Source organism: Micropterus salmoides, unplaced genomic scaffold, assembly GCF_014851395.1.
Source record: "Micropterus salmoides isolate LMB-PRFRI ecotype aquatic unplaced genomic scaffold, ASM1485139v1 Ms_hic_scaffold_13, whole genome shotgun sequence".
NCBI classification, from domain to species: Eukaryota; Metazoa; Chordata; class Actinopteri; order Centrarchiformes; family Centrarchidae; genus Micropterus; species Micropterus salmoides.
This window is the reverse complement of record NW_024040374.1, coordinates 26,742,997-26,756,252: the sequence shown is the minus strand read 5'-3', so window position 1 is coordinate 26,756,252 and position 13,256 is coordinate 26,742,997. Positions and strand designations below refer to the sequence as shown.

General features: G+C 38.2%; 1 protein-coding gene across 2 annotated transcripts in view; it reads left to right on the top strand.

Moving 5' to 3' along the window:
* Positions 1 to 5,551: 5,551 nt before the first annotated feature.
* LOC119901140 (gamma-aminobutyric acid receptor subunit gamma-3) overlaps positions 5,552 to 13,256 on the top strand; it is an 86,634-nt gene continuing 78,929 nt past the window's right edge. The window contains exons 1-2 of one of the 2 annotated variants that reach the window (XM_038716641.1): positions 5,552 to 5,872; positions 6,112 to 6,257. In XM_038716641.1, coding sequence (XP_038572569.1) covers positions 5,820 to 5,872; positions 6,112 to 6,257 — 199 coding nt within the window. In that variant the 5' untranslated portion in view covers positions 5,552 to 5,819. The remainder of the gene's footprint in view (positions 5,873 to 6,111; positions 6,258 to 13,256) is intronic. The other variant, XM_038716645.1, reaches the window with a different exon arrangement.

Sequence of the window (13,256 nt, the reverse complement as noted above, 5' to 3'; positions counted from 1 at the left end):
GGATTTCTACAATCTAAAAATATAACTAAAGAAATTGGCTAACAAAAATGTATAATGGTCCCTGAAAAGGAAGAGTTTGTTTTTTACAGTTTGTACTGAGATTCATTGATGCTAACTTTGGAGCAAATGAGTGACACATTTTTCAGTGCTGCAGGTAACTGGGGATGAAATGGTACAAATTTGTTCTTACGTTTGTTTGAAAGCACTTTGTACCCTTTCTGTAAGTAAAAAGGTGCACTTCTGGCCTCTTAAATACCAATATTGTATCTTCAAGGGAACATTCTTCAAAAGTGTACCTGTAAGTACAGAACTGTTGTCTCGTACCGTATAGTGTGTATGCTAAGCTAAGCTAACCAAACCAGCTGCTGGCTGCAGCTTTACATTTACTGTCGAGTGTGAGAGTGGTATCAATCTTCATATCTAACTGTGGAAAAAAGCAATTCCTTTAGTTTGGGCTTTTTGTGTGCATTGATAGGAAAGAGCAAATACATCACAAACAGACACCAGTAAGGTGTATAGGAAGCTGTGGCCATTTGAAGAACTGGGAAGGTGTTAAGAGTAACAAAATGTGTATGTATAGGCAACTTTAATATAAGGCACTATTAATTATGGGTATTATCTATGACACTTCTGCAAAACTGCTTGGTCAGGGATGAGAGGACACTCGCTGTACCATATGTTCAGACAGATACTGCAGCTACTTTATCAGCATACAAAATATCTGTAGCTCCTGCATGGAGCTCACTGATGTAATTTGATTTCTGAAATGCTGAGTGAGCACTCTCTGGTGTTACTACAGATTCAAGTGGGAATGTACCTTTCCTCTGCAGTGGCACAAAGGACTGTAACAGTCTATGGTATGTAACTGACCTTATCTTTCCATAAACACAACATACAGTCACGGATCACTGTACTGCTTACAAATAAAAGCATTAAACATTTTTGTTGATTAAATCACTGTTGATTTCACAAAGACACTGCAAACATCAAGTCACATAATCCTACTAGTGTCAAGTGTACAAAACATTGCGCCAGTACAGAAGTGAATTATAATGTTTGTAAAAGTCATTTGGTCTCCTTGATTCAAACCCTGCAGTTGCATGCGGGTAATAAAAAGCCTTTTTAAACCACAGTAACAAAGAATGAAAACACAAATTTGACAGCAAAGTAATAAAACAGGAAGGAAATATTAAATACTACGTAGAGGCAAGCATCATAAAAGGGACGTCAAAAACAAGAAAGGACATACACAAAAACAAGACCATAAAAAACAGTTTAAAGAAGTCATTTGAAAGTTAAAGCAAATAATTAGCCCTGATCTTCTTCAGCATGTAATTTCAAAATCTACAAGTACTAAAGCACAATCATCTTCACATCTGGTTTTTAATGTAAAAAACATGAAGAAAAAACATGTGGCTTTGTTGGATGTGGGATTGACCAAATATTTGATTGAAAGGCAGACTGTACTAGACCAGTATTTTACATTCTAAGTGTTATTGCAAATTCTGAAATTATCTTTCTGACCTTTCAACTAGACACAATTTTCTGTTCCCTTCCCAAACAATGCACTGTGCAGAAGTGTTAAATTGGTGGTTGAATGAATGCTCACACAGTGCTGTCATGCAGTGATTGCACCAACTTTAATAAGTGAATTATTGATGAGACATGTACTATGCAGATATGTAGTCTTCTGCACTGATGCATAGTCCATAACGACGACATTTGAAAGGTCAGTGGAAAACTTGTAAAAGTACAAACGATTAGTGGTAACTTTCTATACAGTTTATCCTGCATGGCAGCAAATGTTACCTTACTTCATTGTTCAGTGAAAGAACTGAAATAACAGAACTAAAATAACAGAAGTAGGTGAAGTGAAGTATTTGTTTTTTAATTTTTATTTTTTGTAGAGCTCTTACTTTATTGATGCTTGTAATGTTGTTCCATTATGGCATTTTATAGTAAAATTGTCATTATCAAAAGATGATGTTAAATAGAAGCTCATTATCGACATTATTGTCATTTCTTTATGATTATGCAAATAATATATGTGCTGAAATGATGAAGCGTAAGAATGACTTTTGACTCTGATTTATTAATTGAACATCACTAATCAGTGTAAATGAAGATAATGAAGTCTACAGTCAGATTTTACACTACAATCAATCCGACAATTGAACAATGACAGTGTTTCACTTTTATGTATCAGCCACAGACTTTTCATTCAAGACAGCAAACCTTAGATATTTACTTCAGATAGATATATCACTTATTTAATAATTTACTGTCAAATACAGTAAGCTACAGTAGTGATACTGTAATGTGGGAAAACATACAATTTACACTACTGTAACAGACATGTACTGACACATATGAAGCAACATTTTGACAGCAAAAAGCGGGGGTGTACCTTACATTGTAGGCATAGACTGTGATTGTAGGTAATTAGCAATCATGTGGCACTGCTGCCGTCCTGTGTAAAATTGTGACTGTAAAGTAAAGATAAAGATCGCAAAAACATGTTGATCAGCAATCTGCAGCCTACATGTACTGAAGTACTGATAACATATAAGGTGTCTGTATTCTGAAGACTGAACATGTGATTTGGTTTTTACACTTTGAATGTAAGCTAAGCATTTGTGTTTAAAGTTAAAAATGAGGACGTCCATTTAGCTCTTTGTAGGAGAAGGTTTGCATATTGAAAGTCTTTGGTGGAATTGCATACAACGCAATTGTAAAATGGGACATTCCCCTGTCCCTTCCTGTATTAAAAAACCCCAAAATATAGATATGATAGATTTAAACCCATGAGTTGTTAAAGTGTCTATTTGTGGTCACAATATGTTTCCTTTTTCTTGTTACACTAGCATTATGATGGCATGCAAAGATGCACAGCCATGGTCTGTATTCCTGCCTTTATTCTGTATAATCACAGTTTTACAGACTAAACCAGGCTTAATGTGCTTAATGCAAAACATATGAAGGACAATTGTGGATAAATACATCAAACATAATGGGGGCAAAAGCATTATTAGTTATTTTTATTTCTCTAATAATTTTAAGTGTAAAATGGTTTCCATTTTGCTCAGTTGATTAATCTGTCAAATTAAAATCCAAAACATATCATAATAAACATTAAAGACTAGAAATACTATATGTTTAATTACATGGGGGGAAATGATAATTGTTATTTGGAATATAAAACTATCAACCCATTAAAATAAAGCTTGTTTTGAATATAAACTGTTTGACTGCATTTAGAGTAAAAACAATATATAATAAAAAATCATTTCCACAGAGGTTACAGTGGGCAGCACACGACTCACCATATGTGTTAACAGGCAGACGATAAGGTCCTAGTTGATTCAGACGGATGATGTAGCTCATATCATGTTTATACTGCTGCTCTGGTTCCCTCCCTTTATTGTGCAAATCCTCACTGGTGGAAAGTAACTTTTCAAAAAGTACATTTACTCAAATTGTGCACTTTTGAGGTACTTGTACAAAGTATTTACATTCTACTCCACTACATTTCAGAGGCAAATATACATTTTACTCTGCTACATTTATTTGATAACTTTAGTAACTAGTTAATTTCCAGATTCATGTTAATGCTACAAAACATAATCAGGACTAAGACTTTTTTGATCCCCAGGAGGACATTCCCAAGCTCTAATCCAATATGATATACATTGTTTGAATCTTTTGTACTTTTATTTAAGTAAAAATGTGTGTTTTTACCTGTCACACAGTATTTCTACAATGGAATTGCTACTTTAAGTGAAAAATCTACATTTTCCCGCCGCTGCAAATCCTGTACTGTTTATGCTGCTGTGCACCCTCCAGTTCCTGCATTTCTCTTTGTAACCAGCAGAGGATGACAGCAGGCAGCCACAACAGCAGGACTTCACACAGGAGCAATATCAGAGGATCACACTGCTGTTAAACCGCATATTGAGCCTGCTGCCTGTAGCTGTGTCCAGCTTCTTGTTGCTACGGTAGCTGTGGTTTGTGCCAGGGTGAAAGAGGATCCGCTATTAGTCTTACTTTGATGCTGTAGGAACACAATTCACATTATTTTTACCATCAAAACCAAATGAAACTATATTTATGAGATACTGTGGTATCTGACCTTCCTTAAGGGATTATTCATCTCAGCAGTTCATTTCTACCCTTCAAAAATCTTTTGTGTGTCTAAAGAAAAACACAAGAGGCCGACAGAGAGAGGGATTCATTCCAGTGAAAGTGCTTTACAGAGGCTTAGACAGAAATGTCCATTCATTTAAAAATGATAGCCAAGAAGGGCCAAGGGCCAGTCACATTAATCGCTGAAGAAAACCTTTACAGGGACTGCTGAGATGGAACCACTTCATACATCCTAATACTGACAGAAGATAACCTTATATAATACAGTGTGTGCTCATTTGTGTTATTTCTTGCCATTTTCATTTACTGCATTTCAACCCTCTCTCTCTCTCTCTCTCTCTCTCCCCGGTGCATGTCTCTAAAGATAGAACAACTTTTATTTAAAGGGGAACTCTGCAGGTTTTACACATATACATACAATAACCCTAATGATGTCACAGTGATCACGGTTATATCGGCTTTGACTGTAGACTTAAAATGTCTGCATTATATACTGGAGGTGTGAGGTGTGAAAGAAGTAAGGCATTTAGGAAGCAGGCACTATCCAGGTGCATTATAGTAAATGCAGGATTCAGGTATTTTTTTTAGCTTGACCAATACTAATTTCTGTTTGACAGTATTAAAAATAAACCTTGTCTCCTGTGAGTCCCCAGACTTTATGAAATACTAAAGCAATGGAGTTCTCCTTTAAGTGTTAAATCTCTACTACTGGTTGTGCACACCACTTCTACTGTAGGTGCAGGACAGACAATATAAACACAGCATGACATGGGCCCTCAATTACAATTACTAATACTGGAGCAAAGGTGGCTTTATGCTGTGTTAGACTGCATGTCAATTAGTAAAATTTGGCAGCTATGGCAGGACTTTGATATGCAAGCTTTCAAATTAATATGTGGCAACCAACAAGAAAGATGTCCACACCATCCATGCTCAAACTGCAGGTGCATCACCTAAAAAGATTACTTAATTAATGAATTAATCAATGGAAAAATATAACAGTAGCATTTGAAAAACAAGACAAACAAGAAAAAAAGTTTATTTACTAACTTTTTTTTTTTTTAAAGAATTGCAAATACTGGTAACTGGGATGTAATTTATAAAAGACAGTTTTTCTTACTTTAAAGTTAAAATGTATACCTTGTCGAGCAGTATAATAGGCTTTATAATTCAATTATTTTCCCAAAGTATTCCAGTCCAGTTCAACCCAATCACAAAAGCAGGTTTTATTTTTATGTGGCATTTTATCCAAAATAATTAGGAAGGAAGAAACACTGGGGGGTCTCAGTTTTTTCAGCTCTTATGGGAAGTGCAAAGTACTTCCCAAGAAAGTGGAGTGACGCAGACTTACCCATGGAGGAGTATTTGGATGAATTCAGGGCTTTTTAGTGAGGATGCATTCAGAGTGTGCGCACCTGCGTAAGACAAGCAGTGTCCGCAATCTGCAACCTTACAAGTGGGAAGCTGCACCTTCGTCTGAAAGACGCCTGAGGGGAAGCATTTAAAACAAAAAACGCCTGGTTTTAACAATGAGTGAAATTTCTTTTGGATTACAAACTATGAGGAGGTTTTCCCTCGCTGTATCCTCTGAGCAGCTGTGACCACCGTGTCCAGACACCGACACGCGCCGTCCTCTGCCACATCTCCGGGCTACTTGTTGTCAACCTGCGAGAAACATGCCACCCAAATTATTGGCTTACGTCTCACTCCTGTCTGTCCTTCATACATGGTAAGTGGCGTACTTTTGTTTCAAACAGCTCTAAAAAGCTGGAGGGGAATGTGTATGTTCAGGGACGTTGGATAAGATAAACTTAAGCTCCCATAAGCTGTTTGTCACTTGTTTCGTGAAGAAAACTTCATGCTTAGCTCTAAGTTCATCTGAAGGACTCTCAATGACGCTGACATTGTGTTCATGCAGTCTGCAGAATACACTACATGGCTTCGCCTTCTTTCATGTCACCTTTACAGCTCTCTAACAATCGAGTACGAGGAGGACTACGAGGATGTCACTGTGAACCAAATGCTGGCTCCTAAATCACAGGAAACCGATGCCACGAATATCCTCAACAATTTACTGAAAGAATATGATAAGAAACTGCGACCGGACATCGGAGGTAATTGACTCTTTTGTTTCAGTCATTGTCATGTTTTGGCAACAGAGCAGAGATTTGTTGCACCTAACCAGGTGCAGACTATAAAACCGTGACATTCATAGATGTAAATCAGCTATGTAATTTAATTGGCACAGATAAATGCTGCCAGCGTTGAGCACAGCTAATCACACACCCCGAGGTGACCTGTGTAAACCTGCAGATTCAATTGGCATTATAATCTGCTAAATGAGCAGTGTCTGTCAGTTTTAAGAGTCGCTTGTAATTAAAGTAGAACAAATATGTCATTAACTAGATGGGCTAACACTTAATAAAAATATAAACACCATAAATCATTAATAACATCATGCAAAAATCATGCAGTGTAAGAGTGCATGCCTCCAGTCTTCTCCTCATTCTATGCTCCTCAGTGACATCCTCAAGGGTTTGCTGTCAAAAAACTGTGAACACTATGTCATCTACCACCTAGTAAACTATCATCCATTTATCAAGATGACCAATAGAGTCTGTCTCTCCAAAAAATTGTGCTACTTAGCTACTAAATTAAGCTACATAGCTACTATTTATTTTGTTAATTAATCCACAACTATAGTAATTCAAGCTAGCTAATTAAGTAGGCTTATTTAATTATAATTGCAAATACCCCTTCATATGTTTGTAAGTAAGTAATAAGTGTAAATGCAATGTAAAACAGCTGTTAATGTATTTGTCTTGCTGTGTAAAATGAGTGGCAATGCTAATAACCAGTTCTGTGCAGTCACAATAAATGTACTGTGTACAAGACTGAGATAAGGATGAATGATTGAGCACCATTCTTCCCCTATAAGGTCATTTTTGACCCACTTATAATTTGAGGTAATGATTCAAAAACGGAATTTTACAAGGTTAAAGAAAAAAATCAATAGGGAGATAGTATAGTATATATGTAATGCGACGTATGGAAATATTTTGTGTCAAAAAGATTTTAAAAGAAAGGTAAAATGTAGGTAAAAGAGTTTTACAAGGCTGCACGTCACTGGGACATTCAGTCCTTGGTTGTTGGTTTCAAGCAAGGCGAAAATCCCCCAGTTTTTCAGCTGTTTGCTACTTACTGACCTACAGCCACAAAGGGCAAGATGTAACTCATCAGCATATCCTCATGAATATAAATTACATTTGGAGGTTGAAACTTTGAGTGCAGGAGAGATATGTGAAGAGTTCTGCAATTCCCAGACTCTCGTGCATGTTGTATTTTCTCATGTCACATACAGTGTGAGAGGATCTGAGAATATGTGTGTTGGGTCATGTAGAGCCAATATTCACACTTGGTTCCTTTATCCAGGTTCTGCTTCTGTTTCCTAGAGGAAGAAATAGTATGACGGTCATAACCTACAAGATGAGTTATAATGGATGTGTAATAGAGACTTCATGTAAAATGTTTCCATGACTTGTTCCTTGAGAGATATTAGTTAAAAGCTATATGTAACTTATATTTTGGTTAAAACAAAAGAACTGATAAACCACAGTTCCCACAGCTCAGAGTGGACCTGGTTTCAACAACCTTGAGACTGGAATGCACTGCTTCACCTGTCTTTAGCACTAAAGGTTTCATCATGACTTGATGTATTTATAGAAATTCTGTAGTGTCTATCACTGATGAAGTGGTAGACCAGCTAGTATCTGAATCACTTCCTCTGTTAATTGTTTCATCAGTATTTAAAAACTCACCCCTTATTCTTATTTCTTTTGTGTGTGTGTTTTAGAGACAGGGAAAATACATTGGAACATGAAACAGATGTGTTGCATATAGTGTTCTAGCCCTGACTAATTTGCTACCCCTGTCCCTGGTTAGGCTCCTCTGCTTAAAAAAGATCACAACATATCACCATTACTAAACACCCCAGTCAAGAAAAAAAAGCACGTAAGAAATAGCAACATTTCTTACATAATTGCAACAGCCACATCACAGTCATTAACATGTGTTGCATATGTGTATGTGCTTATGATTATAAGCGTGTGTCCATGTGCATGCGTGCGCGTAGACTTTATAAATATGTACGTATGTTTTTCTAGATGTATCTATTCCCCTATCTATGTGTTCATTTGCAAGTGTGCATGCACAAGTGCATGATCAGTGATCAGTGATTAATCTGGCTGTTGCTGGTGTACTTGTTTTTTGTTAAGAGTTTAGTATACATAATGTAGCCTTACTCATTCATACTGATACACGAGACTGTATCTTTAAAGTTGTTATAATCACTATTTATTTCATAAAAATAGATCAAATGATCATGTGTAATGTGAAAGTGATCACTTGTAGTGACCCAGTTCTGCAGTTCCCCTCAGCTCTATGAAATCTTTTAACCGAAGGTTTTGTTATTTGGTTCACTCACCCCTCTCGTTTGGTCGTTTCCAGACACAGCAGGCGGCTGTTTAAAGCAAACAAAATCTCTGATAAACAAACTATACACTACCTGCTTAGCACCAACCTGACAGACACAATTAGCGACTACCTGGTGAACATAGTGCAGCACTTAGCTGCTACAGAGGCAGATATTTCCCTCAGGAGTCGGTGAAGACCAAAAACAGAGCTAAAAGGAGTGAACTCACATTCACTAGTAGGTATAAGGTTGTTTATTAGTTATTATACAGCACAAGGCTGCATAACAAAACAAAATTTGTACTTCCTTCATGCTACACACACAACATGTAATTAAGTCTAGGCCTATATCAAAATATGGTAACATAAAATAAAATTATACATACAGTTATTTATATATAAAAATACAGACACGTATACACCTTAAACATTCCACAGTGCATTTTTTGAATTTGATGATAATATGAAAGTTTCATCTTCGCAATAAACATTTTGACACTTGGGAAACAGAGTCCATCTTGAATGCGTTTGAGCACCAAGCATCATCGATGTAAAACACACAGTCCACCTCCTCTCATCTCGTCTTGTGCTGACAGCTCGGAACATGGACCACCTGCGTAGTGCTTGATCCGGGATGGCGCAGGTATGATGTTGGCACAGTCTCTGAATTCTGTTGTCTGGTCAATATGAGTCCCATTTTAGGAGCAGAATTAAGTCCAAACTGGGCCAGCATGGCTCCTCTCCTGGCTTTCCTCTCCTCTGAGCGATCACAACACCCGTCGTGGCGCCTGGTCCGGTCTGTTCTGCTGCTCTTGAATCCAAAAACCCCGTCTTTATCTTCCAATGACTATATTTATGTCAGAGATAACACATGTTTTGGCAATAAAGCCGGAGAAAAAACAGATAACAACAAAAGTGTAGCAGAGTTTGAAGGAACTACCAGCTGCTGCTTCTACAAGCGCTGCCGGTTGCCATGGAGTATATATTAGCTCATAGTGCTATTACAGTTGTGAAGGAAAGGTAAATATTTTCTGGTTTTCCCTCCTTCATGTTCTCTGGCTGCTCTGCCTCAACTCTGTGATTTATGATGTGATTTGCTAACTGCTAGCTGTTGCTAACAGTAGCTCCTGTTTTCAGCTGGCTCTGAACCAGCGGTCCAAATCTTCTGTACTAATGTTAGAGGTGTAAACACCAACACATCCCCAGAGCAGCAAGCTTCCATTCTGGGCAGAATCATCATAGTTTTCAGTCACGTGCGTGGGGACCTGGAGGGCAAAACAACAGACCAACATAGCGGCTCACACCGTGACTCCCCGTAGAGACGCTGCTAAAGCACTCAAATTTTGTTTGGATCACCTTTCAACTTAAGAAAAAGAAAGATATGAACATAAACTGCAAGTGTCGGGCATATCCGATCCATATAACGTTACAGCATCCGCTGCTGCATTTCTACCATTAAAAACCGCCAGGTCCATGCCGCTGCTCGACTGTGGTATGTTTATGTTTACCTAATGGGGAATCCCTCACCACAGCCCAGGCTTCTCTTCACCTCGATTAGTGCATCCGAAAGCACAACAACCATCTAGCATTTCCAGCAACTCAAAGTAACAGTGTATCACTTGCTTATTGGTTGGCAGGCATCGGAAAATAACGTCTTTCTAGCCCTCCATGTAAGCGTTTTCCTTGGAACGTGACGTCATGTGAAAACTATGAATAGGACGGCTAGCTGCACAGCTAACTGTGTAGCTAACTTAGCTAGTGTAGCTAGTACTCTGTAAATCGGTACATTTTGAGGCAGAGCAGCTGTATAATATATTTATGCATAAATAAGAATTATAATAAAATTATAAGAATTATATAAAATTAAAGCAATTTCAAAAAAAAAAAGCAAGCACTGTAACCAAAATGTTGGTCAGTTTCTTGTCAATATATTTGCTACACAAACAGTCTGCCTCAAAGTAGCGAGAGAATAACATGACAATTGGTACTGTGCGGGACTCCCGTTAGGAAGGTTGTAAGGTTGATTCCAAATAACTGCAGATATTTTTTCTCTCCCTTGTTTAACAAATTAATTATAAGGACACTTTTGCACATGCTCACAATAAAGCACGTGCTGCATTATTGTTGGCGGGCCAGTTCTGGCCCGGGGGCCGCCTATTGCCGACAACTGGCCTACTGCATTATATTAAACTATATTTTTATATTTTGAATTGTCACATGTGACCTGAATGTTGTGTTTTGTGTTTAGTGTTAATTATTATCAGTAGTAATTATAATAATCATAATAAATGTATTTATATGACCTATGATATTTAATAATTAAAATGTAGAAGACAAGGTTCAGTTTGCAGGTAGCAACAGAAAATGAGACAGTTGAAGTTACTGTGCGTTTTTGGTTTTTTTTGTAGATGGTACAAGTAGAGGTCATTTACTGTTGCTTTATAGACTTAGGCCTACTTTTGGTAGGCTGGGGAGGGTGAAAACAGGTGAAAACATGAAAAATTTCTGGGCTGGGCTAAGACTCCAATGTTTTAAGAGCTTGGAAATGCCCCTGATGGTGGCTGTTGAGGATGAGAAGTGTCCAGCGTTCCACGCTCAACTTTACGGAAGGGCGTGAAATGAGACACACCTCTAGTCTCTCATAACAGGCCTTGATTCTGTGCAGTGCTGCGAAGCCCCGCCCATTTTAGGGGAAGTTGGCCAATCAGAAGCAAGTGAGCTTTCAGGGAGGGTGGCCCAGGAGACAGGAGCTAAAACAGACGTTGTGTTCGAAATGGGCTAAACTGGTGTCTCAGAAGTTGTCTAACAGGCTGAAACGATCTCTTTCTGTCTCGTAAGATGACTTCAAACTGCCCCTGTAACATAGCATCGATGGTGACTTCATGCTGCCTACCCATAAACCAGTACGGCTGTGGCTGCTGCTGCTTACGAACAATGGTCAAGACGGTGGACAAACACGTTGACAAATACGTCTTTAAAAGTTTTTAGTAGTTTTCTCGCTACAATTTTTGAAAAGTTGGCGAGAACTTAACACTGAACTATCATATTAGCCCGTGACTGAAACCAACCAAGTTTGTTAAGTATGATTTCTGAGGCGTCTGTTAGCCATTTGCCTTTTCAATAGCTAGTTAGCTGATGCTAAGACTAGCGTCACGCAAGACAGCATGCTAGAAGGCTGTTCGAAACCAATGTTAACTGAGATGCCTTCATTTGAAAGTGATGCCTTCTTAGGAAGCTGTCTACTACAGTAGCGAGGCAGCGAGGCAACTGCCTTCTGTTTCGAACACAGAATGTTCAGAAAGAGGGTGAAAAGATGTGCTCAAGGAGTGGACAGTATGAGAAATATAATGCGTTTTTTAAACATTGAAGCATGTAAACATTTCTTCGTAGAAACTCTAAATACAGGTATGACAATGAGCATTCTACTGCACCTTTAACACAAAGACTGGAAGCAGGGGGAGTTTAACTGGGATTTATGTGCTGTTACTTGTTCTTGGTGCCCAAAGCCTGGGTGCAGTGACTTCCTGGAATCTCGAGTAATTATAAAACTCCATGAAGTTACTGCACCCAGACGCTGTTCACTAAGAAAGCACTTGACTCCCCATAAAACCACAGCTTGTTTTCTTTAAATTTCTGTTGCTGTTAATTAGTAAGCCTTAGATGTGCTGCTAGTCAGAATAAACTAGCTGTTTCCACTTTTTATTCCAAGCTAATCTAATCACCTGCTTGCTCTAGCTACATATCTAACTCTTGGCAAGAAAGCAAATATGTGTATTTCGCATGCTTGATAATATAATTCCTTTAAGGCTATTGTCATTTCAGTTTATTTTGTGCTTTAGTGGGGCATATTACAGCACCAAACACATCTGCAATTAATCAAAAAACCATACATGAATTGCCACACAGTGGACCTAGATTCCAGTGAGTCCCCAAGGGTCGACGGCCCTGTTTGGTAATTAATACAGCAAAAAAGGTTTCAAATTTGCCAGCAAGTTGCCAAGCAGCCTGATTTATTGTTAAAAACATTATAAAATATCTGTCTACGTTTCAACAAAACAATTTATCAGAGTTATGGATACGCAATCACAAAGTTAAGGACAGCGTCAGTAACAGATGAAAAACCTTCAGCTTCAGATTACAATTTAGGGCCAGTCCTAATGTAGTTTTAGCATGTATACTACACCTGTTACAATGGATAGTAAACTCTGTTGTTTTGTTTTGGAAAGAACAAATATTACTGGTACACAGGATGTCACTGAGGGGCAGACATAGATGCCTTTACACACTGAGCGGTGGGAAAGACCTTTTGATGATGTCCTGGGAGAGTTGATCCCTCTCTCACATCCTAAGTGCCACTTTCTCTGCGTCAGTTTCTCCATGTGTCACTTTGACTCCAATAAATAACCCTAACCTCTCACTCTCCTCTCACATGGAATACATCTGGGTTTTTTGTACTTCCTCTCACCCTGTGGCCACTTTCAGGTGCTTTTATTTGCCTCAATCAATGCTCTTACTCCTCTGCCTCTGAAGCATGTACAAACATAAGTCAGTGTAATCAGTTGAAGATATTTCAGAAGCATCTAGTGACATACGGACAGTGTACCGCCCCAAGCATTTATGTTGATAAATCAGTTGATAGCCTC